Genomic DNA, 12,568 nt, shown 5'->3' with positions numbered 1-12,568 from the left:
TTTTCCACGATATATAACTTTATCGATAACATCGATTCTGAAAATATGGCATAATTAAAACATGATGTATCGATAGTACCTATTGTTAAGTGGTTGACTCATCTCTAGCCTCCTTATTTTTGACGGTGGCGCGATTAAATGATTTTACTTAGAATTTCGTTGAATGGTAGTGTTCCTAAGATGTTTCCGCCCAGTCTACGCCGCACAGAGACGTTGCTGCGCTAATCAAACCAGGGAGATGAAGTTCCTCAATGTGGCCGAGAAGAACGATGCGGCCAAGACGATTGCCGGACTGTTGTCCCAGGGTGCGGCGCGTCGGGTAAGCAAGCGGAATGGAAGGATTTGTGGAATAAGTGGCTTAGTCTTCCATTTCCCACGCAGCGCGAGGGATACTCGGTATACAACAAGGTGTACGACTTCGAGGCGCCAGTGCGCGGCCAAAATGCCAAGATGGTCATGACCTCCGTCTCCGGCCACCTGATGCAGCTGGAGTTCCCGGTGTCCTACCGCAATTGGCGCATCGTTGATCCCCGCGTGCTTTTCGATGCGCCCGTGAAGAAGAGTGTCGGTTCGGACTATCAGCCCATCAAGCGGACATTGGAGCGCGAGGTGCGCGGCTGCCAGGGCCTGATCATCTGGACGGATTGTGATCGAGAGGGCGAGAACATTGGCTACGAGATTATCGACGTCTGTCGTGCCATTAAACCGAATCTGACGGTTTATCGGGCCAGCTTCTCGGAGATCACAACGGCGGCAGTGCGCCGGGCTCTCCAGCAGCTGGGCCAGCCGGACAAGCGGCAGAGCGATGCAGTGGATGTGCGCAGCGAGCTGGACCTACGCACTGGGGCAGCCATTACCCGCTTCCAGACAATGCGCCTGCAACGGTTGTTCCCCGAGAAGATAGCAGATAAGCTCATATCCTACGGAAGCTGTCAGATCCCCACTCTGGGGTTCGTCGCCGAGCGTTACAAGGAAGTGGAGGCCTTTGTCTCTGAGCCCTTTTGGAAGATCAGAGGTAATAAGATACCGACCACAAAGATCCCAAGTAGTCATTGACTTCTTTTACAAGTTCTCCACACGATTGATGACCTGACGGTGGAGTTCAATTGGGCTAGGAACCGTCTATTCGACAAGGAATCTTGCGAGAACTACCTGCTGCTGTGCCTCTCAGAGCCCGCTCCGCGTGCTCTTGTGGAGAGCGTTACGGTCAAGCCGAAACACAAATGGCGCCCCACGCCAATGGATACGGTGGAAATGGAAAAGCTCGGCTCTCGCAAGCTGAAGCTGTCGGCCAAAGAGACGATGACCATTGCTGAGAAGTTGTACAGCAAGGGTTTCATCAGCTATCCCCGCACGGAGACGAACCAGTTCTCCAAGGAGTTCGAGCTGGCGCCCCTGGTCCAGATGCATACGGGTCACCCCGAATGGGGAGCCTTTGCCCAGCGGGTGGTCGACTGGGGTCCGAATCCACGCAACGGCAGCAAGTCGGATCAGGCGCATCCCCCCATACATCCCACCAAGCCGGCAGACAGTAAGTAGATCCCCGGGTACCGCTTTAATCTTGACTTACATTCCATTTCTCGTAAGATTTGCAGGGGAACGATGCTCGGGTCTATGAACTGGTGGTCCGGCATTTCCTAGCTTGTGTCAGCAAGGATGCCATCGGTTCTGAAACCCTGGTACACATCGACATTGCCGGCGAGAAGTTTACGGCCAACGGCCTGGTCATTCACGAGCGCAACTACCTTGACGTTTATGTGTACGAAAAGTGGAACGCCAAGCAGATCCATCACTACGAGCAGGGGCAGCGCTTCGAGCCGACAGAGGTGTCGCTGCACGAGGGTGCTACCACTGCCCCCCCTTTGCTGACGGAGGCGGATCTGATAGCTCTGATGGAGAAGCACGGAATCGGAACGGATGCCACGCACGCGGAGCATATCAATACGATCAAGGAACGTGGCTACATCGGAGTGTTGGACAAGGGGGCTTTGGTGCCGGGTGTTATTGGGATGGGACTCTACGAGGGCTATGATGCCATGGAACTGGCTCTGGCTAAGCCCCAGTTGCGCGCAGAGTTCGAATCGGACCTAAAACTCATTTGTCAGGGTCAAAAGGATCCCAAGGTGGTTCTGATGGAGAATATAGCCAAGTATAAGCAGTCCTACCAGCAGATTACCGACAAGGTCACCGCCATGGACACGAAGATAGCGGCTCGTATTAACGAAACTCCCGCGGCGAATCCCCCGAACCAAGAATCGGAAAGCGATCATATGCAAATGCTCTTCAAATGCCCCAAGTGTAATGAAGGCACCTTGGCTTTGAAGGCCAAGAAGAACCAGCAGGGCTGGTACATCGGCTGCACCAACTTTCCCGACTGCAAGAATGTTGTCTGGCTGCCCATGGAATGCAAGGATGTGACCGTTTTGGATGAGTGCTGTCCGAGCTGCGGCGATACACACCGTCTGCTCAAGTTCCGCCTGAGCACGCCCTACTATCGCGGCGTGTTCAACACTCCAAGTGGCTGGTACAAGACCTGCCTGCCCTGCGACAATCTCTTCCGCTCCACGTTCAACATTAATTTGGATTCTGTAAAGAGAGCAGGCCGTATTGTGGGAGAGGCAGGAAGTGGGGGAGACTGGCGACCAGGACCGGGAGGAGGTGGTGGCGGAGGAGGAGGAAGTGGCGGAGGCGGAGGAGGAGGAGGAAGTGGCGGTAGCGGAGGAGGAGGAGGAAACTCAGCTAGTTGGGGCTCCTTAGGTTCTGGTCCTCCTCCAACTAGAAAGCCAAATAAGCCCATTGATGGCGGACCCAAGAAACCACCAGGAAAAACCAAGAAACCACCAAAAGCCGAAACAAAACCCAAAAAAGGCCCAAAATCCAGTAACAGCTCTTCCACTGGCGTCACCATTCGCAGCTACTTTAGTTGTGCGGCTGCCAACTCACCCTCCACCGAACTGGATGGCTTCTTTGACAGTAATGATGGCTTTGAGGAGGCCATGCTGGCTGCTGTGGACTCTGTGGACACCAGTACAAGCACGACTCAGCCACAAGTCGCCAATCCCATAACCCTGGATGACGACATAGCCGCTGCCTTTGCCGCAGATGATGATGCCGAGTTTGAGGCCTTGGTGAATGGCAACACTCAAAATGATGAGCGTCTGGACATGAGTCTGTCGGACTGGATGAAGGCACAGGACGAAGTGAATGAGAAGCCTATGGTGTGGGGTAGTCGAGCCCGCTCAGCCGTCGCTACTCCAGCATCCACACCGCCTCCGAAACCAGTAGCTAAACGTCCTCGCTTAGACAGCACCGAATGGGATAGGCCTACCACTGGGTCTGCCGATCCTGAAGCAGTGCTGTGCACAGGATGTCATCAGCCGGCTCGTCAACACACCGTGCGAAAGGATGGTCCCAACCAGGGCAGGCAGTTCTACAAGTGCCCCAAGTCCAACGAGTGCAAGTTCTTCCAATGGGCTGATGAGGAACAAGCACCAACTTCATCGAGACAACCCACGCAGAGCAGCAGCACCAATGCCACCTCCTGGGGCACAAATCGTGTCGTTACTCTGCCAAGTCACCAGGAGAGAAGCCACCAAGGTGGCGTCATGCGCTCCAACTCAAGCAGCACTGTCACCATAACTCAAACCAAGACGAAGACGAAGACCACGCAAAACCATGGAGAGGAGGAGGTCAAGTGCAACTGCGGACAGGTAGCCAGCAGTCTTATTGTGCGCAAGGATGGACCCAACCAGGGCAGGCCCTTCTTTGCCTGTTCCACGCGGGAGAAGTCATGCGGCTTCTTCAAGTGGGGCGATGAGGATCAAAGCCAAGGTACCAGCAGCAGCAGCAGCGCTTCCTGGGGATCGGGCAATCGAAAACCGCCAGCAGATTCTTCTGAAAAGACAGGGAAATCGCGTCGCTGTGGCCTTTGTCGCCAGGAAGGGCATACTCGCAATAAATGTCCGCGAAAGAATGACTTTGATATGTAGGTAAAAACCGCATAAAGTTGGAGGAAAATTAGAATTTTCTGCATAAGAAATTGCACATAGTGAAAACAAATTTGTTGACAAAGGTTTGTTTTTTTCTAAAATGTAAATAAGGTTCATAATAACGATTATTCGTTATATAGTATTTAAGGTGAAACAGAAATATATTTGGAAACATATTTGTATATTTTTTAAAATGAAGTTGATTGATTTTATAGAATTTTATAGAATTTAAAATTTGTAAAAGCCCGAAGTACACACCAACATAAGAGTTAACATCTTGTCCAACAGAAAAATATAAATTTGTTAAATTTGAATGTATAATTTAAAACATTTATTGGAGCTTACAATATTGCATAGATGAGATGGGGATTAGGGTCAGGATCGAGAGTGTTTGCTCCCATAAAAACTTACTATATAGCGAGCAAATCGGATATGTAAAATACACACACACACAGATATTATAATTTATTTACAAGGTATATAAACTATATCCTAAATAGTTTTTATATCGTTATATAAGCGCAACACGGAAATGAACATAAATATTTAAAAAGCTTTCTTTTTGAAGAAATAAAATTCGTTTGGAAACACTTACACATGTTATATACTTTTGCTTGTTTTTCTGGTGTAAAATTGCATTAAAATATAAATAAATAAATATTATAGTAAATTACTGAACAGTTTTGAGATGCATTGGAATGGTAGCGAGTCTTTGAAAAAATATTAAGTACAATTAGGGTAAATAAAATTAAATATTGAGCCTAAAATACGGGCAGTATGAAAAATATGCATTCTCGGTTTAGGAATGAGTTAAGCTTAGGACTACATCTAAAACATTCATATAACTTTCTGTTGGAATGACGTTTTTTGGGAAGCCAATTATTTCCGATTTTATATTCTACTTCCTTTAGGTCTTGCATTCGGAATGTTTGATCAACGACTTTATAATAACAAGCATTACACATATCATATTATGAACGCTATGCATCTTGCTATTATTATTGATCTTTGCCTTGATCTTTCAGCCTAATTCCATGGACACATATTCTCCACTGGAAGTTTACATTTACAGGTACATAATATCGAACTTCAAAGTACTTTTAGGTATTTCATAATAAATATATAGGTTTTCTAAAACATTTTCACTTTTTCCTATCTTATTTAGAGGAATGTATATTAATTGCAATGTGAAAAATACGTGTCGCTGAATTTAGGCATTGTGATTTCAGATTTTAGATTTCGACTTCTGGCGAGAATTTGCGTCAGAAGTAGATCTCCTCCTCCTCAGGCTTGGCACGCGGTGCCGTGCCGGATCCCAAGGCCAGGCCTCCCGTCCCCACTGCCGTTCTGGCAAACGTTCCAGCCCGGCTACTCGTCGGCGTTCGCTGCGTATAGTGGGCAGCGCTGGATTCCGCTCGAGCTATGCCGCTTGAAGTGGGCGTGGTAGTTGCTGTAGTCGTTGTCTGCTGAATAATGGCCGGCGAGCTGCCCGTACGCGAGTGTTGCGGCACTAATCCCGAATTCGGCGTCGGGGTCGTTGTGGCATTTGAAGGCGTGGTGACAACATTCCTTCGGTCCGCCAACTTGAGTGGAAAGATTTGCTGAACACAGCCAATGGTAGACGCTGCCGGCGAACTGTGGGTGCTGTTGAAGCTGGCGGACTTGTCCACACGGGAGGCGGAACTAGAGCTCGCCGACGAGAGCGATGAGAGCTTCATGGGCAGCTTCTGTTTGACAAGTGCGGCGTTAGCCTTGGGTGCATTATTCGCACTGAGCAAATTCACAGGCGGTGTCTTGCAGCTGGAGGGACCGCTTAGCCACTTCTCCTTGCGCCGGTCCACAGTCCCAGCCACACTGGGAGTGCTGCTGCCTGCCATGTCCGTTTCATGGCCGTCATCGGACACTGGAGCAGTTGGTAGGGTGTGACTGGGGGCCACCAGGGGCACGGGTAGCGGAGTGCTGGGCGAGAGTAGCAGGCCCTGACTCGATAGCAGTTCCATTTTTTTGTACAATTGCTCGCGCTGCTGACGCACATCCTCCTGCTCGGCCTTGATCTGCTGCTGCAACTGCAGTTGCTGGGCCCTCATGTCGGCCAGCTCCTCCTGCTGCTGCTTCTGCTGACGATGCCAGACTGTCTTCTCCTCCTGCAGTTTGTCCTGCAAATTGCGCAGCTCCTCCAGCTGATCCTTGTGCGTGTAAGCACTCGTCCGGGGACTCTCCCGGTAAAGGGCCAACTGCTGTTGCAGGCTGTGGATGCTTGTCATTTGCTGGGAAATAATGCAGAGCAAGGTGTGCAGATGATGGGACACCTGGAGCACGGCATAGTTGTTGTTCTCCAGCGACTGCTGCTCGGCTGCCATTGCGCCCGACGTTGAGCTGCTCTTCGAGTCCCGCTTCTCTTCTTGCAGTTCCTGCAGGCGTGGCGTGAGCACCAGCTTTGAGCCAAACTTTCCACGCTTTTCATCGAATCCCGCAAAGGTTTCCGCTCGCTTCGGCAGCGTGGGTGACGCATACTGGTCGCTTTGCTTCTCGCCCACGCTGCTCAGAGTTCTGGACACCGGTTGACCCATGGCCGCCGAGTAGATGGTGGACGCCAATTGGCTTATGTCCTGCACTGTGTTGAGCACCCGCCGCCAGAGCTCGGCCGTGTCACAGTCGGCGGTAACGAGATCTTTGTAGGAGCCGAAGGCAGCTAGGAAATTGGCTGCACTGCCATTGGCGGAGGAGGAGGAAGAGCCGGGAATGACATCCCCGAACGGTTTCTGATCCTTTAACAAATTCAGCTGCAGCATCAGCTTCTCTTCGAGAAGCAGCGCCTGCTCAATGTCCTTCTGCCGCATCTTCTCAATCGTTTCCCTCTTGTTTACGCCAATGCGCAGTTTCTCCTCTGCCGTCAGATCCTCGGCCTCGATGATGTCCGTGGCGGGGCAGTCGAGAACGGCCTGGCGAATGGTCTGTATCCATGTGTTCTTATCCTTCGGTGTCTGCACCTTCAGCTCGTACATTTCGGGAAAATCGGGATTCGAGCTGATGATATATATTCCCCGGGACTCAGTGCCCGCCTTCTCCCTGATAAGCAGCTTCTGGAGCGGCACCACCCCCGCCTTGTGTTCCGGCGTGAAGAAGGTGTACTTGTTGTGGCCGGAGTTTTCGCTGAGGAAGCACAGACAGTCGGTGAGCACCACCACTAGAACCAGCTGGGTCTTGGCTCTGCCCTGCATCAGGGTGGCCAATCCATCGAACTTCAGACGGCGTCGCGATTCCACACCAAGTTCAGACTTGCGGAAGGGCTTGTTCTTGTAAATGGCAAAGGACTTGGCATCCACCCGGCCATAGATCTCAAGCTGTCGCTCCCGCAGCTCCTTTTCTGCCACACAGGCATCGACGTCGACTAGAAGCGATTTGACCAGGTTTAGGGCATGCTGCAGTTTGTCCGTCTCCAGCTTGTTATCCTTGGCGCTCTTCAGCAGCGGCTCGATCAACAGGGGGTACTTGGTGAGGCGCTGAGTCACGAACAGTATGCACTCGGGGATGCCCTTCTTCTTCAGCAGCGGATTCTGCAGGCAATGCTTGTACCACTCGGCGAAGCTCGGATCCGTCAGACAGAGCTTGAACTGCTCCAAAGCGGTGCGGTGGTTGGCACAGAACTCGCCGTACGCCAGCCTCAGGCACTGAGCCTGCTCCAGTGAGAAGAAGTCCAGCAGGATGTCAGCAATGCTGTCGACCATCGGTTGCTCCCGCTGCTTGAGGCGCAGCTGACGCAGGAAGCAGGTGTGGAGATCGGTGAGCTGCTGCAAGCGTGGAAACATACCATTGAGATTGAGGGAGGGAAAGTGTCGCTCCAAGCTCTCCACAAACACCTTCTGCATGACAATTAGGGTCTGGCAGTGGTGCTTCTCGGTCATGATGAACTCATAGATGTGCTCCTGCCGCTTAATCTGCAGCTCCTTGAGGGTCTTGAGCAGCTCTTTGGGCACATTCGGGGTCCAGGAGTCGTGCTCCTTGAGAACTATGCCCAATGTGGGATCTGCCCCCAAGTGCTGAGCCTCGATGGGTGGTTCGTTGAGGAACTGCAGGTCAGATCGTATCAGCGGCTGATCCTCTGGATTGCTAAAGGTGGTAGCGGCATCTGGACCGTCATAATAGTCCTGGCCGGCTGCCATTTTCCTTATCCGGTTGCACTCCAAGTGGTGCTCCTTTATCTGCGCCAGTGTTATGCTCGCCCCGCACACGTCGCACGCGCTAAGTTGACCGCCGACGAGTGACTTTGCCTTAGCCTTGGGCTTTTTCTTGCGAAAGAAGATGGAGCCCCGCTTCGGACGCTTCTCTACGTTGTCGTAGACCTCGATCTTGGCATGAGACCGCAGTAGGCTTTGGTTTTCATCCTCGCTATCCGTGAGGTGGCGGGCGATCGCCTTGATGTCCTCCTTGGCAATTATCGAGCTCGTCGAAATGCTCTTTTGCAGTGGTATCCGACTGATGATCTCCGTGGCCAGGCTGCGTTTAGCTGCAATCCGCTCGAAATCCCTGGCCAGCTCGGCCTCGTTCAAGGAGTGGGTAGAAATGCCTGCAAACGATGAGAGGTAGGCACTCGGTTAGTTACTAATTACTAATCGTGGAGGGTTCGATTCGTCTGCCTCTTGCCGGAGCTTCCAATGCCAGAGAGCTCCAAAAGATAAGGGGCATTTGTGGAATTTCTTATCAAAATTGAAACTAACTTGGCCCCCACCTGCGCTTTAAACCAGCGGCATATCAATTCCCTACGAACAAGTGGAAGTCGAAAAGTTAATTATGAATACCTTGGCTAATTTTATGCGAAAAAGCTTCAAACATTTTGGAAATTATTTCAAAAATCTAAAACATATACTACACTCACAGTTATAAACCATATATTTTCTATAGATTTTATTTGTAACTTTGCAGGGTATTTGCAGATCTCCACAAATCTGGGAAATGTATAATTACTTTTTTCCAGGTTTATGGCTCTCATAAAACAAACCCACGAATGGGATATAAAGGCAAAATGCGGTTCTAGCCCTGTTTCCTAATGATTGTATGCCAAATTCCTCGAAAATATAGGCATGCGGGAATGGCTTATTTCTCATAAGGCAATCAATTTGTTTTTTTTAACGTGCATGTAGTATTATTTGGGAGTGTTTAGATTATTTTTTTTATTATGGAAATATGCAGATTAGATGTCGGCAATAACAATTATATTTTTGGTTTGCCTCTTCCGGAATTCCTAAATATTTTACAAATTAAAACCCATCGTAAAAGTTTGGTAAAGTCTTTACAATAAAATTACCTCATTGTATATAAAGAAGCCTCTTCTATTTAAAAATATTCACTTTTCTATCATTTTAAGAAGAAATCCTTCAGTTTACTCTGATTTGAAAAATATCAACATAAATTCATAACCTACCTCCAGTGCTGTTTCGTGCCGATCTTCGCCGTTGCTCAGTGACCCGGATCGTCTCCTGCTCCTCGCTGTCCAGGCTAGACAGGCTGACGCTCTTGTTCGTGCAGTCACCTCCACCGGCACTGGCATCATCCGCCGTTGTCCATGACTTCCTTCGGTCCGTGTGCAGGAAGAGGCACTGCTGTGGCGCCGCCGTTGACCACATGGCATACGGAGCAACCGAATGGGCAAAGCCAGTTCCCGGCCCTGAGCCCGTTAGATCGGGCAGCGAGGAACTCAGGATGGCCGCGCTCATCATGCCATTGGACGACAGACCATCCTGCACGTGCTGACTGGCCGAGGATGAGTTCTTCATCTGCACCACGGTCTCCCGGATGCTCTGCAACTGGCTGAGCGTGTCCTCAAATATGTTGTTGTACTTTGAGGCCAGAGCAGGGCTGTGTGGCGTCACATTGATGGTGGGTATCATGTTGTTGTTGTTAATGCTATTATTGTGGCTGGCTGGAGCGATGGACTGGGCCGGAGCAGTGGCTGGAGCAAGCGCTGGTGCCGGAGCTGGTGCGTTTATGATGGGTATGCAGTAGTTCTGGCTCTCAACGGTGACGCGAGGCCCCGTGGACGGGCCACCACCATTCAGTACAGCAGCAGCAGCAGCGGCTGAGGTGGAGGCGGGCTCGCTGCAGTTGGAGTTCAGGAAATCGGTGACCACATCGTTGTCGCTGTCATCACCGGGATTGTCCATAATAGTACGCTTCCGCTGAGGACGCACCGCCGAGTCTTCCCTTGTCTGAGCTGGCTATTCCGCAGCTGGAAGCCTAGAAAAAGAAAGTTTAGTATACAACGCACTCACTCACACCGACGCACATACTCACACTGACACCTACACCCACAAGCACGCATACACAGCGACGCCACTCGCGTATGCACTTGCTCGTTGGCTATTTATTGATTTTTTCCTCCACCCGCGACACCTTGTTGCGCGGGGTAAATTGTTGCGCTTTTCCAGGACGAACCACTTGTCCTTGTGCCACTTCAGTAGCAGCGACAACAACGGCGCAACAGCAAAAACAACGGCAGCTCCAACGGGCAGCAGTGCGTGGGAGGAGGAGAACACAATTTGGAGGAACTGAACGGGAGCTGCAAACGGGCAGGCGGGCGGTGAGGGTTAACTTTTCGCTGAACTTAATAGAAAATAAAAAATAGAACTAGAAACTAATGAGATTTTTGCCACCGTTTATTTTGAGCAGTGCTGCCAGTTTAGCTTATTTCGAGCTATTTTATTTTATTGTACTAGTTTGTTTTTGTTAGTATATTTTAGTTTACTTATTTTAGCTTTTTTTTTTTCTCTGAATCTAGCCTGCTCAAGGTCTCATCACTGGCAAAACTTAAGCAGACCGTGTTTGGTACAGAAATAATACAAAAAGTATGACCGTTACTAGGTGATAAAATGAATATTTTAAATTATTATTATTATTATAAACTTTAGAGTTTACAAAGATTTTAAATTAATTCATCGGTGTTTTTCAACCTTAAAAGTATGCAATCTTTAAATCACATAACCATTTTTGAAAAAGAAAAATGTATATATAATTTTAATGGTGTTTTAATAAACTTTTAGGTAAAATATATATATATTTTTTATTTTTAAGCAATATTTCATTATTAAATACTTTTAATGGCCATTGTTTATCACTGACCTTTTGGAAATAACCCGAAAAAATAAAATTTTACCTTTATACTTACTTTATACAAAATTTAAAAAATAATGGAAAATTGTGCCAAAATTAATAAATTGCTCATTTAATATTGAGTTACCTGTACCTATGAATGTTAATTTTCTGGAGCGAATTTCTAAATTAGCAGAAATCAATTTATTTCATTATTGTTTGACGATTTGTTTCACTAATTTCACATTCAAAATAGGCATCATGGGATTAGTATCAACTTTCGTCGTGATTCTTGTCTGCTTTCTGTGCATTCTTGTCACAGTGGACAGCAAAGGTAATAAAAATCACAAGCCTGATGATAGACCGTGGCACAGGCGTCCTCACAATATGCACAGGGCTCCCTACACAGGATACGATTGGGAGAAGAATGGGTACTTAACTCCATAATTAGTAGAAACACATTTTTACCTTCCGTCTCTCTTGCAAATCCCACAGTTATAAGCGCAATTTCGACTAAGAAAACTCATGTCACAACTGAACCCTCCCCAAGGATCACGGGACAACACCTCGTCGTTTTTACCAAACACAGTAATCAGTTTAGCCAGCGGCGGCCATACTTTAATTTCGACTATCTGGCTTCCACTAAATACACAATAGACGTCGTCGACTAACTTTTCGCTTAACTACGCTCACACACAACGCACTTGCTGGAATCGAGGACTTAGTTCTTCCACTTGTTGTTCTCGTAGTCCCACTTGGAGGTCAAGCCGGTGACGGGGTTGATTTCCAGGTCAATGATACGCTTCAGCTGGGCCTTCTGGTGCTCCTCATCGAAGGTAACGGGCAGCTCATCGTACACTGAAAGCAACAGCTCAGATGTCAGCAAAGAACAAGACTCTAAGGGAATAAGAAGGGCTCACCGAAGAGGTTCATCAGCACGGCAACCCAGATGGCGGCGGCGGTGAAGAGGAGACCGACACCCAAGTGCAGCTTCCACTCTCCAGTGCCGGCCTGCACCTCGGCGATGGTTTGGCAGAAACTCGCGCGGTACAGAGCCTTGATCTCCTGGTGGCTGAGCTTCTTCCAGTCGCCCTGCTCCTTGGCACGCAGAGCGTTGATCTCGTTGTTGGGCTCGCGGAAGCGGACAGCGGGCAGAGGGTAGTCCACGCGATCGGCGTAGCAGGCGGTACCGTTCCAGCCGAAGCCCACGATCTCGCGTTTGCCGATCTTGTCCAGCGTGTGGATGCCGGCCACACTGCCGATCTGGGCGTTCTTGGGCAGCTGGGCGGCCAGCTGGCGCAGCACAGCGTTGTTGATTAGTCTCAGAGCCATTTTCCAAAGAGTCTGCAAAACAATACATAGAACAATATTAATGCGTGACGATTGGAGGTTATGTAATAGTGGGAGGACGAGCTATAAGTCCCACTTGCATAATGGCCTGGCTTAACGGCCTGGCTATCTTCCCAGCATCTTTGCTGCCTCTTTTCCTTGAT

The 12,568-nt window shown here is 49.3% G+C and overlaps 3 protein-coding genes and 1 non-coding gene across 5 annotated transcripts; 2 read left to right on the top strand and 2 right to left on the bottom strand.

Annotated features, from left to right (window-relative positions):
- The first annotated feature begins 97 nt into the window (after nt 1–97).
- On the top strand, nt 98–4,246 carry Top3alpha (topoisomerase 3-alpha). Its single transcript, XM_017178340.2, has 4 exons — nt 98–319; nt 382–1,015; nt 1,070–1,531; nt 1,588–4,246. Exons 1-4 carry the CDS (start codon nt 164–166, stop codon nt 3,987–3,989), a joined length of 3,654 nt encoding a protein of 1,217 aa, XP_017033829.1. The 5' UTR covers nt 98–163; the 3' UTR covers nt 3,990–4,246.
- Nucleotides 4,247–4,424: 178 nt separating this feature from the next.
- On the bottom strand, nt 4,425–10,667 carry cyst (rho guanine nucleotide exchange factor 18 cysts). Of its 2 annotated transcripts, none has more exons than XM_017178339.2 (3): nt 10,277–10,667; nt 9,412–10,223; nt 4,425–8,556 (listed from the first exon to the last, which is right to left on the bottom strand). In XM_017178339.2, exons 2-3 carry the CDS (start codon nt 10,148–10,150, stop codon nt 5,252–5,254), a joined length of 4,044 nt encoding a protein of 1,347 aa, XP_017033828.1. In that variant the 5' UTR covers nt 10,151–10,223; nt 10,277–10,667; the 3' UTR covers nt 4,425–5,251. The 2 variants fall into 2 exon arrangements, with proteins under 2 accessions (XP_017033828.1, XP_017033826.1); XM_017178337.2 differs by having other exon boundaries at nt 10,281–10,667.
- A 639-nt stretch (nt 10,668–11,306) lies between these two features.
- On the top strand, nt 11,307–11,758 carry LOC108082682 (uncharacterized). Its single transcript, XR_011445897.1, has 2 exons — nt 11,307–11,506; nt 11,571–11,758. It is a non-coding gene; the product is annotated as an uncharacterized protein (transcript).
- COX4 (Cytochrome c oxidase subunit 4) lies at nt 11,668–12,407 on the bottom strand. The gene is made up of 2 exons (XM_017178182.2): nt 11,996–12,407; nt 11,668–11,933 (listed from the first exon to the last, which is right to left on the bottom strand). Exons 1-2 carry the CDS (start codon nt 12,405–12,407, stop codon nt 11,797–11,799), a joined length of 549 nt encoding a protein of 182 aa, XP_017033671.1. The 3' UTR covers nt 11,668–11,796.
- Nucleotides 12,408–12,568: the final 161 nt, after the last annotated feature.

The sequence above is a fragment of the Drosophila kikkawai genome, chromosome 2L (genome assembly GCF_030179895.1).
Source record: "Drosophila kikkawai strain 14028-0561.14 chromosome 2L, DkikHiC1v2, whole genome shotgun sequence".
Lineage (NCBI taxonomy): Eukaryota > Metazoa > Arthropoda > Insecta > Diptera > Drosophilidae > Drosophila > Drosophila kikkawai.
This window is presented reverse-complemented; position numbering and strand designations above follow the sequence as displayed.